Consider the following 17,309-nt stretch of genomic DNA (forward strand, 5'->3'; position numbering starts at 1 on the left):
ACATCTCCCTCGGATGCCTCCCTAGTGTGACTGACTGAACCATTTGTTCTAAATTCTTTTTCCAAATTCCTCCACCAACTTTTTTTTTTCATAATTTTGGACTTTTTTCCAATCTAATACATGCTTATAAAAAATTAAAACATTAGATGTTTTTACGAATACATCATTGAAAGTAAAAATTTTCCCGTAATCCCATCTCCAAACCCACCTTATGCAGAGATAACTAACTTTTGCGTTTGTTTTCCCCATTTTTCTGTACATATGTTGATGTAACTCTATTATTATATGTTCACCAAAATTGTATTATACTATAAATACTGCTTTTGCAATTTTCTTTTTTAAAATGAATTTTTAATTATATTCACAAACACACTCACCCTGTTAAAAAGAGAGAGGCGGGGGGAGGGAAGGAGGGAGGAAGAACAAAGGGAAGGAAGAAATTAAAGCTTTACAGGTAAGGCCAAGCTTTCTCTGTCTACAGCTTCCAGACCCAGGCTTATTTTCCAGAAATAATCACTGTGGCTTTAACAGGATCTTTCCCAATCTTTTTCCACATGTTAACATACATATGTTACAGGTATCTGTGAGGATTTGTATTGTTTCATGAAATTTTTGGTTCTGTTTCTTTTATAAATCTATAGAATGCTGTATATACATAATGCTCTGATACTTGGCTTTTTCATCCCTTGTCAGAGGTGAATACTGGATTTGGGTTTGTCATTTAGGGAAAGCCTTCAAGGGTATTCTAGGAAGTAGGCACCTTTGGACCAGTTACACGGGCACTGTCTCTTCAGAAGGAGCTTCAGCAGGTCTAACTGGGCTTGCCCCGACCTGGGTCACCTCAGGAGGAGGAGCTGGGCCTCTCACGCCAATGAAGCAGCAGGGAGAAGCAGTGCTTTTACCAGAGAGTGCTGGCTCCTTCCTGATAGTAACAAAGCTGCTTCATCCAGTGACGCAGTCTATGGGCTTGTCACAGAGGCCAGCCCTAACCAAGAGTGTTCGTGCCTGTTAAGCACACCCAGTTTGAGTGGGTGGTGTGGGCTGTCAGATGCATCATGATTCGTCAGATAGCCATGTTCTGTCATAGGAGAGACTTGGGCCCACATATGTGGTCAGTGTTTCCTGCTGAGGCAGACGCAAGCCTCTCTCAGGCTTCTCCCGCATCTTAATTTGCTAGGGCTATGGTAACCAAATACCACGGACTGGAGGGCTTAAACAGCACACATTTCTTCTCTCACTGTGCTGGAGTCTGAAGTCCCAAAATCAGGGTGTCAGTAGGGCTGACCACCTCCTGAGGGCTGTGAGGGAGAGTCTGTTCTCACTTCTGGCAGTTTGCTGGCAGTCTGGAATTCCTTGGCTTATAGAAACATCACCCTAATCTCTGGCTTCAAATCCTTGTATGTCTCCAAGTTTCCCCTTTTTATAAGGACACCAGTCAAATTGGATTAAGGCCCTCCCTAATGACCTCATTTCAATTTAGGTGAAATGGCAAAGATGCTCTCTCCAAATAAGGTCACATTCTGAGGGACTAGGAGTTAGGACTTCAACATATGAATTTGGGCAGGGGGCACAATTCAACTCATAACACCTCTGACAGGCCCACGTGCTCCCCCCACGGCTCCTCCTATTGGATGAGTCCAAGTACTCATCAATGGTGGTGATGACACCACCATTGTGACAGAGGCAGCTTCTTGGGGGCCCACCCACATACACTGTGACCTCACTTCTGTTATAGGCACAGCCCTGCCCACTGCGTCCATGGGATGGGAGCAGACACTCACTGGGTCCCCATGGGATCACTTCTGTGATGGGCACAGCCCTGCCCACTGAGTCCATGGGATGGGAGCAGACACTCACTGTGCTCCCATGGGACATGGGAACTTGTCCCTATAAGAATTGTCCCCCCTGTTAGGCTCCGTGATCAAAGGAACGAGACTGATGCAAACCTTTATTTCGCGCCAAGCATCGAAAATCAAACCATCTCTCACGAAGAGGCAGCAAGGATGACCCGATGAGGCCGATTCCCGGAAGAGGCGGCTTCACAGACGAGGCCAATCTGGATGAGGCTGCTCTGGATAGGCCACTTCCCAGATGAGGCCATTTCCCGACTATGAAGAGGCGGCGACGACGACGATGAGAAGCCTGACGACCTGATTCTTCTCCCCATGATGCCACTCCGACAAGGCTGCTCCTCGGATGAGGCCACTCCTCGGACGAGGCCGCTCCGGACGAGGCTGCTCCGGACGAGACCGCTCGCCGACGAGGCCGCTCCCCGGATGAGGCCGCTCCCCAGACGAGGCCGCTCCCCGGACGAGGCCGCTCGGGACGAGGCCGCTCCCCAGACGAGGCCGCTCCCCGGACGAGGCCGCTCCCCGGACGAGGCCGCTCGGGACGAGGCCGCTCCCCGGACGAGGCCGCTCGGGACGAGGCCGCTCCCCGGACGAGGCCGCTCCCCGGACGAGGCCGCTCCCCAGAAGAGGCCGCTCCCCAGAAGAGGCCGTTCCCCAGACGAGGCCGCTCCCTACGATGAAGAGGCGGCGACGATGATGACGACAACCCCGATGACACAGACTCTGCTCCCATGACACCACTCCGACAAGGCCGCTCCCCGGACGAGGCCGCTCCCCAGACGAGGCTGCTCCCGATGATGCCGCTCTGGGCGAGGCCGCTCTGGACGAGGCCGCTCTGGACGAGGCCGCTCCCCGGACGAGGCCGCTCCCCGGACGAGGCCGCTCCCCAGACGAGGCCGCTCCCCGGACGAGGCCGCTCCCGACGATGAAGAGGCGGCAACGACGAAGACACAGACTCTGCTCCCATGACACCACTCCGACAAGGCCGCTCCCCGGACGAGGCCGCTCTGGATGAGGCCGCACGCCGACGAGGCCGCTCCCCGGAATGACGCCGCTCCGGCGTGGCCGCTTCGGCCACCTCTATAAAGGTTACTCTATGAGGCTGGGGGGGGGGGGGAGTAGTAGGAGGAATTGTAGTAGCCGTTGGGATAGCCATTAGGGTAACCGTGGGGACAGCCGTTAGGGTAGCCCTGGGGACAGCATTAGGGTAGCCGTGGGGACGGCCGTTAGGATAGCCGTGGGGACGGCCATTAGGATAGCCATGGGGACAGCCATTAGGGTAGCCATGGGGAGGGACGTTAGGGTAGCCGTGGGGATGGCCGTAAGGGTAGCCGTAGGGACGGCCGTTAAGGTAGCCGTGAGGACGGCCAGAAGGGTAGCCGTGAGGACGACAGTAAGGGTAGCCATGGGGATGGCCATAAGGGTAGCCGTGGGGAGGGACGTTAGGGTAGCCATGGGGACGGACGTTAAGGTACCCGTGGGGACGGACGTTAAGGTAGCCGTGGGGAGGGACGTTAGGGTAGCCATGGGGTCGGATGTTAAGGTAGCCGTGGGGAGGGACGTTAGGGTAGCCGTGGGGAGGGACGTTAGGGTAGCCGTGGGGACGGACGTTAAGGTAGCTGTGGGGAGGGACGTTAGGGTAGCCGTGGGGAGGGACGTTAGGGTAGCCGTGGGGACGGCCATAAGGGTAGCCGTGGGGACGGCCGTTAGGGTAGCCGTGGGGACGGCCGGAAGGGTAGCCTTGGGGATGGCCATAAGGGAAGCCCTGGGGAGGGACGTTAGGGTAGCCCTGGGGAGGCACGTTAGGGTAGCCGTGGGGACGGCCATAATGGTAGCCATGGGGACGGCCGTTAGGATAACCGTGGGGAGGGACGTTAGGGTAGCCGTGGGGAGAGACATAAGGGTAGCCGTGGGGACGACGGTTAGGGTAGCCGTGGGGAGGGACATAAGGGTAGCCGTGGGGACGACGGTAAGGGTAGCCGTGGGGACGGCCGTTAGGGTAGCCATGGGGATGGCCGTAAGGGAAGCCCTGGGGAGGGACGTTAGGGTAGCCGTGGGGACGGCCATAAGGGTAACCATGGGGAGGGACGTTAGGGTAGCGGTGGGGACGGCCGTTAGGGTAGCCGTGGGGATGGCCATAAGGGAAGCCCTGGGGAGGGACGTTAGGGTAGCCGTGGGGACGGCCATAAGGGTAGCTGTGGGGACGGCCGTTAGGGTAACCATGGGGAGGGACGTTAGGGTAGCGGTGGGGATGGCTGTTAGGGTAGCCATGGGAACGACGGTTAGGGTAGCCGTGGGGACGGCCGTTAGGGTAGCCGTGGGGACGGCCAGAAGGGTAGCCGTGGGGACGGCCGGAAGGGTAGCCGTGGGGACGGCCGTTAGGGTAGCCGTGGGGACGGCCGGAAGGGTAGCCGTGGGGACGACGGTAAGGGTAGCCGTGGGGACGGCCGTTAGGGTAGCCGTGGGGACGGCCGGAAGGGTAGCCGTGGGGATGGCCGTAAGGGAAGCCCTGGGGAGGGACATTAGGGTAGCCGTGGGGACGGACGTTAGGGTAGCCATGGGGACGGACGTTAGGGTAGCCGTGGGGACGGCCATTAGGGTAGCCATGGGGAGGGATGTTAGGGTAGCTGTGGGTAGATATTGGGGTAGTTGTCCGATTAATAGTCATCAGGAGCAGCGCTGCGGCGAGGGGCCTCGCCACCCTGAGCCGCAGCACCACCTCAAGCGTCCTGGCCGGAGCGGCCTCACCGTCGTGGCGTCATTCCGGGGAGCGGCCTTGTCATCGTGCGGCCTCATCCAGAGCGGCCTCGTCCGGGGAGCGGCCTTGTCGGAGTGGTGTCATGGGAGCAGAGTCTGTGTTGTTGGGGTAGCCGTGGGCAGGGACGTTAGGGTAGCCATGGGGACGGCCGTAAGGGTAGCCGTGGGGACGGCCATTAGGGTAGCCGTGGGGAGGGACATTAGGGTAGCCGTGGGGACGGCCATTAGGGTAGCCGTGGGGAGGGACATTAGGGTAGCCGTGGGGACGGCCGTTAGGGTAGCCGTGGGGAGGGACGTTAGGGTAGCCGTGGGGACTGACGTTAGGGTAGCCATGGGGAGGGACATTAGGGTAGCGGTGGGGACGGCCGTTTAGGGTAGCCGTGGGGAGGGACGTTAGGGTAGCCATGGTGAGGGACGTTAGGGTAGCCGTGGGGACGGCCGTAAGGGTAGCCGTGGGGACGGATATTAGGGTAGCCGTGGGGAGGAATGTTAGGGTAGCCGTGGGGACGGCCGTAAGGGTAGCCATGGGGACTGACGTTAGGGTAGCCGTGGGAGGGACGTTAGGGTAGCCGTGGGGACGGCCGTAAGGGTAGCCGTGGGGACTGATGTTAGGGTAGCCGTGGGGAGGGACGTTAGGGTAGCGGTGGGGATGGCCATTAGGGTAGCCGTGGGGAGGGACGTTAGGGTAGCCGGGGGGACGGCCGTAAGGGTAGCCGTGGGAACGGCCGTTTAGGGTAGCCATGGGGAGGAACGTTAGGGTAGCCATGGGGACGGACGTTAGGGTAGCCGTGGGGACGGCCATTAGGGTAGCCATGGGGAGGGATGTTAGGGTAGCTGTGGGTAGATATTGGGGTAGTTGTCCGATTAATAGTCATCAGGAGCAGTGCTGCGGCGAGGGGCCTCGCCACCCTGAGCCGCAGCACCACCTCAAGCGTCCTAGCCGGAGCGGCCTCACCGTCGTGGCGTCATTCCGGGGAGCGGCCTTGTCATCGTGCGGCCTCATCCAGAGCGGCCTCGTCCGGGGAGCGGCCTTGTCGGAGTGGTGTCATGGGAGCAGAGTCTGTGTTGTTGGGGTAGCCGTGGGCAGGGACGTTAGGGTAGCCATGGGGACGGCCGTAAGGGTAGCCGTGGGGACGGCCATTAGGGTAGCCGTGGGGAGGGACATTAGGGTAGCCGTGGGGAGGGACATTAGGGTAGCCGTGGGGACGGCCGTTAGGGTAGCCGTGGGGAGGGACGTTAGGGTAGCCGTGGGGAGGGACATTAGGGTAGCCGTGGGGACAGCCGTTAGGGTAGCCGTGGGGAGGGACATCAGGGTAGCCGTGGGGAGGGACATCAGGGTAGCCGTGGGGTGGGACGTTAGGGTAGCTGTGGGTAGATGTTGGGGTAGTGGTCAGAGTAATAGTCGTCAGGAGCAGCGCTGCCGGGAGTGGCCTCACCGCCCCGAGTCGCAGCACCACCACGAGCATCCTGGCCGGAGCGGCCTCGCCGGAGTGGCGTCATTCCGGGGAGCGGCCTTGTCGTCGTGCGGCCTCATCCAGAGCGGCCTCGTCCAGGGAGCGGCCTTGTCGGAGTGGTGTCATGGGAGCAGAGTCTGTATCGTTGGGGTAGCTGTGGGGAGGGACGTTAAGGTAGCCGTGGGGACGGCCGTAAGGGTAGCCGTGGGGATGGCCGTTAGGGTAGCCGTGGGGAGGGACGTTAGGGTAGCTGTGGAACGGCCGTTAGGGTAGCCGTGGGGACAGACATTAGGGTAGCCATGGGGAGGGACATTAGGGTAGCCGTGGGGAGGGACGTTAGGGTAGCAGTGGGGAGGGACGTAAGGGTAGCCGTGGGGACGGCCGTTAGGGTAGCCGTGGGGAGGGACGTTAGAGTAGCCGTGGGGAGGGACGTTAGGGTAGCCGTGGGAAGGGACGTAAGGGTAGCCGTGGGGACGGCCGTTAGGGTAGCCGTGGGGAGGGACGTTAGAGTAGCCGTGGGGAGGGACGTTAGGGTAGCCGTGGGGAGGGACGTAAGGGTAGTCGTGGGGAGGAACATTAGGGTAGCAGTGGGGAGGGACGTAAGGGTAGCCGTGGGGACGGCCGTTAGGGTAGCAGTGGGGAGGGACGTTAGAGTAGCCGTGGGGAGGGACGTTAGGGTAGCCATGGGGAGGGACGTAAGGGTAGTCGTGGGGAGGAACATTAGGGTAGCAGTGGGGAGGGACGTAAGGGTAGCCGTGGGGACGGCCGTTAGGGTAGCTGTGGGGAGGGACGTTAGAGTAGCCGTGGGGAGGGATGTTAGGGTAGCAGTGGGGAAGATTGTAAGGGTAGCCGTGGGGACGGCCGTTAGGGTAGCCGTGGGGAGGAACGTTAGAGTAGCCGTGGGGAGGGACGTTAGGGTAGCCGTGGGGAGGGACGTTAGGGTAGCAGTGGGGAGGGACGTAAGGGTAGCCATGGGGACGGCCGTTAGGGTAGCCGTGGGGAGGGATGTTAGGGTAGCTGTGGGTAGATATTGGGGTAGTCATAGGAGTAATAGTCGTCGGGAGCAGCACTGCCACGAGCGTCCTGGCCGGAGCAGCCTTGTCAGAGAGGTATCATGGGAGCAGAGTCTGTGTCGTTGGGGTTGTTGTCATTTTCATCGTCGGGAGTGGCCTTGTCCGGGGAGCGGCCTCGTCCAGAGCGGCCTCGTCGGGAGCGGCCTCGTCCGGGGAGCGGCCTCGTCCGGGGAGCGGCCTCGTCGGGGAGCGGCCTCGTCCGGGGAGCGGCCTCGTCCGGGGAGCGGCCTCGTCGGGGAGCGGCCTCGTCGGCGTGTGGCCTCGTCCGGAGCGGCCTCGTCCGGAGCAGCCTGGTAGGGGGAGCGGCCTCGTCCAGGGAGCGGCCTCGTCCGGGGAGCGGCCTCATCGGGGAGCGGCCTCGTCCGGGGAGCGGCCTCGTCGGGGAGCGGCCTCGTCCGGGGAGCGGCCTCGTCGGGGGAGCGGCCTCGTCCGGGGAGCGGCCTCGTCGGCCTCGTCCGGGGAGCGGCCTCGTCGGGGAGCGGCCTCGTCCGGGGAGCGGCCTCGTCCGGGGAGCGGCCTCGTCGGCCTCGTCCGGGGAGCGGCCTCGTCGGGGAGCGGCCTCGTCCGGGGAGCGGCCTCGTCGGGGAGCGGCCTCGTCCGGGGAGCGGCCTCGGCGGGGAGCGGCCTCGTCGGCGGCGAGCGGCCTCGTCGGGGGAGCGGCCTCGTCAGGGAGCGGCCTCATCCGGGGAGCGGCCTCCTCGGCGAGCGGCCTCATCCGGAGCAGCCTCATCCGGAGCGTGGCCTCGTCCGGGGAGTGGCCTCGTCCGGGGAGCGGCCTTGTTGGAGTCGCGTCATGAGGAGCAGAGTCAGTGTCGTCGGGTTTCTCGTCATCGTCGTTGTCCACCTCTTCATGGTCGGGAGTGGCCTCGTCAGGGGAGCGGCCTTGTCCAGAGTGGCCACATCCAGAGCGGCCTTGTCTGGGGAGCAGCCTCGTCCGGGGAGAGGTCTCGTCGTGGTCGTCCTCAACGCCTTTTCGTGAGAGACGACCTCTACCACCCGGTTTGGTTTTCCATGCTTGGTGCAAAATAAGCTTCGACTTTCACTTTGCATCAGTCTCGTTCCTTTGTTCACGGACCCTAACACCCCTGAGTCCCTTGGGGGGACTCAGTCTCACACTCAGTGAGGCTTCCAAGACACAGGCCCACACCATGGGCCAGCCATCCTCTCTGGGACATGCCCATTACTCACACTGGGGCATGTTCAGAGGCCCACTCCTCCTTTGAGGATGTTCCCTTGCTGGGGGAAGCTAGGCCCAAGGGCAACAGAGTTCTAGGTAAGTCTTTGGATGCCCAACACCCCCTTAGGAGTTGGTCCAACTGTATGACAGGCCCAGAGGTGTCTACTCTATGGTGGGCTCACCTACTTCCACTCACATTTTACCTTCATGACTTGGTAAGTGTTCCCGTTGAGGTTTCCCTCAGGTCACAGGCCCAGCTACTCCCTCGGTGCCTGCCGGAGCTCCACAGACCTAATGATGCCTATGAGCCCACACTTGGTGTCAGGGCAGCTGCTCCCCTTCAGGCTTGACCTGGACTTCCTTTAGGCTTCTCAGTCTGTGGTGGTCCCCGCCCCTGGGACTGGGTTGTCTCTAATGTGAGAGACCCAGATCCTCCCACAGAGGCCTCCTAATGTATGACAGACCCAAATAGTTCTCCCTGCCCAACTTGCCCACTTACACCCTCCTTAGCCCTATGGAGCTATACCTTGTACACAAGCTCTGACCACTCACCCCAGGTTTTCCTTTATGAAAAGACCTGTTTCCAAAAGGGCCACCTGTCCCCACTGAGACAATTCTATTGAGCAGGCCCGTCTCCCTGCAGTCCCACAACTTTCTCTGAGGAAATCCAACTCCTTACTTTTTCTCAGAATTCCTCCGTTAGACATTCTGAACTTCCTAGGCTGAAGTTCTCTTCTCTCTTCTCAGGTAGACGTTCCCATAAAATTGTTACTAACAGCTTAAACCACTCTTACTGGGCCTCTCAGTTGGACAGGCTTAACTTTATATCATTAAAACTTTTCAGGAGATCATGTTTATAAAGAACCTTTAGCAAAATGATGAGACACATAATTGTTCCAAAATGTTAGGCATCATTATTCATATTTTAATAATATGAATGTTTTAATAATGTTAATAATATTAATATTTACAATTGTGGCACTTTGTTAAAAATTATATCTGTTCCCACCACAGCATCTCCGTCTTCAGGAGCCCTTCTTTTAGGAAAGCTAATGATTCTGCCCTTTAGAGTTCATTTCTGCCTATAGGCCCAACTTCTCCCTTCGAAGCTTCTGGTAAACAGGCTCTGAGATTTTTCTCAGTTTGAAAACACTCCAGGTACTCTCCCTTAAATGTCTCTCTTTCTAAAAAGCTCAGCTCCTTCTGTATGAAACGGGTCCTATAAGGGACTCTCCATCAGGCTGCTCCTGGCTTCTGATGTGCTGCCACTCTCTTCTGGCTACTCACCATCACTGGGTCCGCAGATTCCCCCCGAGGCTTCTCATTAGAGGCCCAGCCCATCCATTCAGTCAGCTCCCTGGGCAGTAGTTCCCCGATTTTCTACTAAGACCTTAATTTGCCAGATCGCCCAAACCGCTGCTGCTGACAGGGCCACGGGTCTCCATTGGCCAACCAGCCTGCCCACTCCCACCATAGCTGCTGGATTTTTTTGACATACCCAGTGACCTTGATGATTTCCTAGTGATATCTGAGGCCTCCTACAGTGAGACAGTGAATGGAAATACACAACACAGGCACAGTCCCAGAGGGCGGGCTTCGGAAATGTCCACTTCGTGGTCATTGTTATTTATATTGTTATTACACGTAATGAATGCATCCACTTCCATGGAGCGTTCATTTGATCTCAACTCCCACTGAGAATTTCCACTCTCAGAACACTCCGTCTACCCCACTGCCAATTTCCTGTGTAGGATGGGCCTGACTCTGGCCTCACAGCTGTTCTTTTTTCTGTGGATCCGATTAATCAGAGTCTGTGCTCTGTGCACATGCTCAGCAAACCCCTCGGTGACCTCTCTCTGTCAGACACATCTCCGGTACTTCCATGAAGGCATCTCCTTTTTGAGCTGGGCTCACCCATTCTCATAGAAACAGCTTTCTTGCTCTTTGGAGAGGCTTCCTTGTCTTACAGGCACACACATTCCCTTTCATCCATTGATTCCCTCTGGAAAGTTTCTCTCCCAGCCACAGGCTTGGCTCACTCCCACCAAGTTCTTCTGTCTTGAAAGGTTATCATTTCTCAGAGTCAGAAAGACCCCACTCAGATCCTTCCCTGACTGCTTTCTGTGTCTGTGATCTAGAACCTGGTTGTTATGGTTAAATGAGATGATCCATGTGAAAGAACCGAGGTCAATGCCCAGCCCCAAGCAGGTGCTCAGCAAACAAGGGTTCAATGTTGCCTTGTCTTCCTTGAGCCTCCTTTTCCCACGGAGACAGTAATAACAGGTAACATGTATTGAGCTCTTACTGCGTGCCAGGACTCTGCAAAGAGCTATGCATATATTAGTCCACTTAATCCTCACAGTAACAAATTTCTAAATAAGAAACCTGAGACATAGAAATGTTAAATGTCTAGCCCAGAGCCAACAACTGGTAAATGACAAGGGTCCATCTGAATCCAAGTCTTGGTGCTTCACACTATGTGAACTCTGATGCTTCTATAGTGTGGTTGAGGAGAAAATGTCCAGAGAGAATAAAGTGACCTTCTCTCCTGATCTTTTCCAGCCTATGAACTTCAAGAGTGCCCAGACCCAGAGCCCTTTGCCAATGGCATTGTGAGGGGAGCTGGCTATAACGTTGGACAATCAGTGACCTTCGAGTGCCTCCCAGGATATCAACTGACTGGCCACCCGGTCCTCACATGTCAACATGGCACCAGCCGGAACTGGGACCACCCTCTACCCAGGTGTGAAGGTATGTCCCTCCCTCATCTCTGGTGATTCTTCCTAAGGAGACTGATTCAGAGTACTCCCATGCTCCCTGGAATCACCCGTGCCGGGGAGTCTAGGCAAACTTTGTCCATCCTATTTTCATATGGAAGGGACCTACCCTATCCAGGGAAAGAGTCCTAGGGACAGACCTCTGGGCCCAAGCTTGGGAGCACCTGGAGGAGAAGTTGGCCACAGCCAAGGGAATACCTACTGAGCCCTTGGAAGGAGGGAACCCATCAGAAGGGAAGATGCTATAATCTTAATCTCTTTCCTGAGATTTACGCCTGTATATCCAATATTACTAAAGAGCTTCACTTATCCAGAGGCATCTAAATCCTATTATACTCAAAATGAAAGTCATCATCTTTGCACATGGGAAGTCCTCATTAGTGAAGGACACCTCTAGTCACCTGGTTACTCAGCCCTTATTTGGCACCTCCCTCTTGCCTATCTGACTTACTCACCAAGTCTTGATAATTCTACATCCTGATTACCTTTCAGATGCATCCACTTCTCTCCATCCACTGCCTCTGCCTTTATCCTGGCCACCACTTGGACAAGGCTTCTCGCTGGTCTCCCAGCCTTTGGTCATGCACTACTCAATCCATTTTTCACAACGTAGCCAGTGTGAGACTTCCAAGCCATCAACACACTCCAGACCCTCCCCTGCTAAGATGCAGCAAGGCATCCCCATCTCCCTTGGGGCAAATTCCAAACCTCTTCATGTAGCGCTCTGTGTCCTTCGGGGCCTGCATACCTCTGGGTATTCTCCACTCTCAAGGATTTTAGGTCCAGCTAAGCTGAAGTGCTATAACTGTCCCAGGGCACCATGTTCTCTTGCGTCTAGTTCTTAGCACATGCTGTCCCTCCCTCATGGAACATCACTCTTCTCTCTTGCCTTGTCTACTTAGCCTTGTCTAAATGGGACCAACACCAAGAATCCTTCCCTACCCTCACAAGACCAGGTGAGGGGCTCCGCCATCGCTCCTGCGGCATTCCATGTTGACATGTCCCCCTGCGCTGGCATCTACAGAGGCCGGTTGACTTAGCTGTATCCCAGTGAGTGGGCTGTGAACAAAACCACGTGCCTTGGTACCCTTGCTCCCCTTGGTCTCCCCAGGCTGTGCCTGACCCTCACACAGAGTGGATATTCAGTGTTTGTAGGAGGGATGGTGTGTCCCTGCAGACCCCTCTCAGGATGCATATGCATTCATGGGAACCCTACCTTCTGCCTGGAGGCATTTGGATTCTTTCTCTTTCACTCTGGTCTGCCCCCCATCCAGATGACTGCTTGATGCCTGTGACAGCCAAATGCACTCATTATTCTGGACCAGGGTTGGTTTTTTGTTTGTTTGTTTGTCCTTTTTTTCTCCTCCCTGATGACCAAATTGGAACATTATGGAGACTCTCCATCCCCTTACCCAAAGCCTAGATCAGAGTGAACCTAAAATTGGGTATCAATTTTGGGGGACAGAGAAATAGGGAGAGAGGATAAGATCTAGGCCACAAATGCCTTCTCTGTGAGCTAAATGCCAGGCTGGACATTTTACATGCATCAGTTCACCTAACAGCCCCCACAGTCCTCAAGGGGGATGCTATTAGTTCCATTTTACAGGTGCAAGAAGAGAGTAAACTCTTGTCTAAGGTCATCTAGTTAATAAATGGTTCAGCCGTGATTTGAACCCAACCTTAGCTTCATCACCAGAATCCTTATCTCTTAGGTCAATACCAAAGGTACCAGCCTGGGCACCTGGGTGGCTCAGTTGGTTAAACATCTGCCTTCAACTCAGGTCATGATCCCAAGGTCCTGGAATCGAGTCCCACATCAGGCTCCCTGCTCAGTGGGGAGTCTGCTTCTCCCTCTCCCTCTCCTCCCCACTGCTTGTGTGCTCTCTCTCATGTGCTCTTGTTCTTGGTCAAATAAATAAAAAATTTCTTTAAAATCTTTTTTTAAAAAGTTAAAAAAGTACCATTCTAAGAATCTTAGAGCAAATAAAAAGAGAGAAAGAAATAGTTTCATAATTTCTTAGCTCATCCCAGCAATAGTACTACAGCCCTGACTGTGATATCTGTCCTCCACTCTATTCCTAGGAAGGGTGAGAGGAGAGCTTTAGTGCATCCATCCTTCTGGGCAGGTCTCATCCACAGGAAGAATAGGGCGGCTGGGGGGCTGAGGCTGGCCGACAGAGGCACCTGCACTGAAGATCAGGGGCCAGACGGGGAGTGTGCTGGGACTGGTGTAGGAAACTAATGCACAGTCATCCTCAGCCCCATCACCTCTCCTGATCCTGCCTGACCTTCTCGGACAGGGTAATTTGTCCTGGGCACTGGAACTTCATTAGGGAGTCATAAGGGAATTTTTTTGGGGGGGAGGGGTGATCTCCCACACTCACTATGTTTGTGTCCCCTCTCTGGCAGTCCCCTGTGGCGGGAATATCACCTCTTCCAATGGCACTGTGTACTCCCCTGGCTTCCCCAGCCCATACTCCAGCTCCCAAGACTGTGTCTGGCTGATCACCGTGCCCATTGGTCATGGCATCCGCCTCAACCTCAGCCTGCTGCAGACAGAGCCCTCTGGAGACTTCATCACCGTCTGGTAGGGCCAGCTGCCACGTCGACAGCCAATTAGGGGCATTAGCTGGGCTCTAAACTGGGTTATTCAGCTTTTTGTCAGAAAACCAAGAGCTGAATGGTTGTAAATGGTGGTCAGCTTCCTGGCTTTTGAATAAACATAGTAAATGAAGGCTCAGTTTCAATTACCCTCTGTGACTCCTTGAAGGGAGAGGGATGGGAGGACAGTGGTCCAACCTGGAGTGCTACTAGGGGCCAGAGTACCAATGGGTGGGTGTGTGAATAGGAATGGTTGTAGATACACAAACTTTTCTCATTTTTTTCCAGAGCCCAAAACAAAATTCTACATTTACCTAAGATAAGCTACCCAGACTAATGAAAGAGTTTTGGGGTAGAATTCTGTGAAGTCCCACTGGTCATCTCATGCTGAACCAGTATTGTCCAACACAATGTTGTGCAGTAATGGAAACAAACTTCTGTCCAGTACAGTAGCCCATGGCTACAAGTGGCCACTGGGTACTTAAATGTGACTGGAGGGACTGAGGAAGTGGTTTTTAAACTTTATTTAATTTTAATTAAGATAAAGAGCCACATGGGGCCTAGTGGTTACCAGATTGACAGTTTTGCTCCGAGTGATAGAATATCTTGGGTGATTTTACAATGGCAGTATGAACTACGAGTCAATAAGTGTAGTCGCCTAGACAGTTCTTCCCAAACCACTGAATCTTTGGACAAATGTATAATTAAAGGATTCTTTTGTTTAGGGGTTACTGCCATTCTAGGAATCAGCAGGGGATAGTGGGAGTCTTTTCCCAAAATTCCAAGGGCTGAATAAGTGTAACCAGACTATCCTGGGTTAATTTCTAGTTTCCTTTACAGACTGCAATTAAAAACAGATAGGAGGGACTAGATATATATCCAGGGAAGAAAGCCTTTGCCTAAAAAGGTAACCTGGGTATGTCTCTGCTTGGAGACAAGGAAGTGGGGCTGGTCTGGATAGCAGCGTGAGCTTCCTGCCCATCTTTCTCAGCCCTACCCTACTGCTGCTCAGACTGAGAGAACCTGCCCAGTGGCTCCTGCTTCTCCGCTGAGACTGTTACCCCCGGGAGCCCATTACAGAGGCTGGTGAAGAATTAGGTGAATGAGGAGTCAGTGTGTGCTGACTGAGTTGGGAGAGAACAGAGGGAGGTGCACAGGGCATTGGAGAAAGACAGTGTTGGGCACAACAAGAGTCACAGCCTCCCACTCCAGGCCTTTGTTAAAGCCCCTGTTGGTAGAGGCAAAGCAGGCAGCTATGGTGACTTGTGACCGATGATAAAAGCAAAGCAGGCAGCTGTGGTGACTTGTGACATACCAGAACCTTCTTTTCTACGTACAGGGATGGGGCACAGCAGACAGCTCCACAGCTTGGAGTTTTCAGCCGGAGCTTGGCCAAGAAAACATTGCACAGCTCGTCCAACCAGATTCTGCTCAAGTTCCACCGTGATGCAGCTATGGGTGGGATCTTCGCCATAGCCTTCTCTGGTCAGTATGGAAGCCTGGCAAGGGAGGGAAGCACTGTACTCTCAAATCAGGGCCATGCTTGATCCCTGGTTCTACCATTCCCAGTTGTGTGATTCTGAATGAGTGACATAGCTTCTCAGCCTCAGTGTCCTCAGAATTATAAGGTTAAATGTGTTAACCTATGCAATATCCCCCAACACAAACCTCCATACATGTAAATTTTCCTCCTCTTCCACACTGGAAGAGAGGCACATGGCACTGATCCTTGGTACCCAGTCCAAGCTTAGAGGCAAGAGGATAAGGCTTCTCATTCTACTCTTTCACATCAACCCACTGGTTACCCACTTACTTGGGTTCCCCAGCTTGTCCTGTAGCACCTTCTAGAGGGTTGTCCCACTCCAAAGGAATCCAGGGCCTCTGTTGACCTCACAGGAAGTACTGTGCCCAGTGAATTTTTGGAGAATTGAAGCAGGAGGAGCATGAACAATTCAGGTGGATTTGTCCTTATCAACAGCCAGTTTTCTTCTAAGATTTCAAAGTTATGGATCTGGATACTTTTACATTTTTGTTATAGTGGAAGCAGGATTGAAAAACTTAAAGTTCTCTGTGGGCTTGTGCTCATCTATAGAATAATCCTCCATATTACAGTTTGCAGAGCATTACATATATTTGAGCTGGAATTGGGAAAGCTTGACTTTATTCCTGGATCCATCTTACAGACACTGGATTTTATCAGATTTTTAAATTTTTGCCAATGTGGTAGATGCACGAAATAGCATCTCACCCTTTTTTTTCCGGTGTTCCAGAATTCATTGTTTATGCACCACAGCCAGGACTCCATGCAATACGTGCCCTCCTTAATACCCACCACCAGGCTCACCCAAACTCCCACCCCCTCCCCTCCAAAACTCTCAGTTTGTTTCTCAGAGTCCACAGTCTCCCATGGTTTATCTCCCTCTCCAATTTCCCCCAACTCCCTTCTCCTCTCCATCTCCCCATGTCCTCCATGTTATTCCTTATGCTCCACAAATAAGCGAAACCATATGATAATTGACTCTCTCTGCTTAACTTATTTCATTCAGCATAATCTCTTCCAGTCCCGTCCATGCTGATAGAAAAGTTGGGTATTCATCCTTTCTGATGGAGGCATAATACTCCATAGTATACATGGACCATATCTTCTTTATCCAATCGTCCATTGAAAGGCATCTTGGCTCTTTCCACAGTTTGGTGACTGTGGCCATTGCTGCTATGAACATTGGGGTAGAGATGGCCCTTCTTTTCACTACATTAGTATCTTTGGGTGTTGGTGGGAATGCAAGTTGGTACAGGCACTTTGGAAAACAGTGTGGAGATTCCTTAAGAAATTAAAAATAGAGCTACCCTATAACCCTGCAATAGCATCTCACTCTTACCATGTTAATGATGAGGTGAGCATCTTTTCATATCTTCATTGACCATTCATGCTTTCCTGCTCTATGAAATGCCTGCTCCCCATAGAACTTTCTTCCTCTGAGGAAAGAGAAATAGCAAATGAACAGACAAATGAAATCTTTGCAATTCGTAATAAGTTGCTATGAAGGAAACAAATAAGATGGCAAACAAAAAGGTGAGGAACTCTGCTTCATGTAGAATAATTACGGAAGACCTGTCAAAACAATGACAGCAGATATGCAAAATAGTACTTACCTAAACTTGCCCTGCATTCAGATCAAAAGTCACTTGCATCTATCTGTGTGAGTGAATGAGGAATGAGAAGGTGAAGGATTGAACGAGTGAATGACAATGTGCCCCAAGAATGATGCTCTTACATCAGTTTGTCTGCTTCTGTCTTTTCAGCTTATCCACTCACCAAATGCCCTCCTCCCACCATCCTCCCCAACGCCGAAGTCGTCACAGAGAATGAAGAATTCAACATAGGTACCCCCTCCCAAACCAGCAAGGACTGGGCAGCAGAGGAGGGGCTGGGTCGGGTTGGGGCTGGCCAGCAAGGTGCATCTCTCCCTCCCATCCATGGAGAGAAACAGTAGGCCAAGTGCAAGATGCCTTATGTTCTGTCAACTGAGTCTGCTCCAAAAATACAAACACTTCCTCTTAGCCATCATAGGCAGAGGAGACAGGAAGGCAGTTTTCTTCTGTGATTCAAGTCAGTATGG

General features: G+C 53.9%; 1 protein-coding gene across 1 annotated transcript in view; it reads left to right on the forward strand.

The window, feature by feature from the left end:
• The window catches only part of LOC123925956 (CUB and sushi domain-containing protein 1-like), an 89,982-nt gene that overhangs the window by 7,646 nt on the left and 65,027 nt on the right, over positions 1-17,309 (forward strand). Inside the window, exons 6-9 of the mRNA XM_045979636.1 lie at positions 10,874-11,062; positions 13,498-13,675; positions 15,029-15,174; positions 16,993-17,073. Of these exons, the coding sequence (XP_045835592.1) occupies positions 10,874-11,062; positions 13,498-13,675; positions 15,029-15,174; positions 16,993-17,073 (594 nt within the window). The remainder of the gene's footprint in view (positions 1-10,873; positions 11,063-13,497; positions 13,676-15,028; positions 15,175-16,992; positions 17,074-17,309) is intronic.

The sequence above is a fragment of the Meles meles genome, chromosome 1 (genome assembly GCF_922984935.1).
Source record: "Meles meles chromosome 1, mMelMel3.1 paternal haplotype, whole genome shotgun sequence".
Taxonomy (NCBI): Eukaryota; Metazoa; Chordata; class Mammalia; order Carnivora; family Mustelidae; genus Meles; species Meles meles.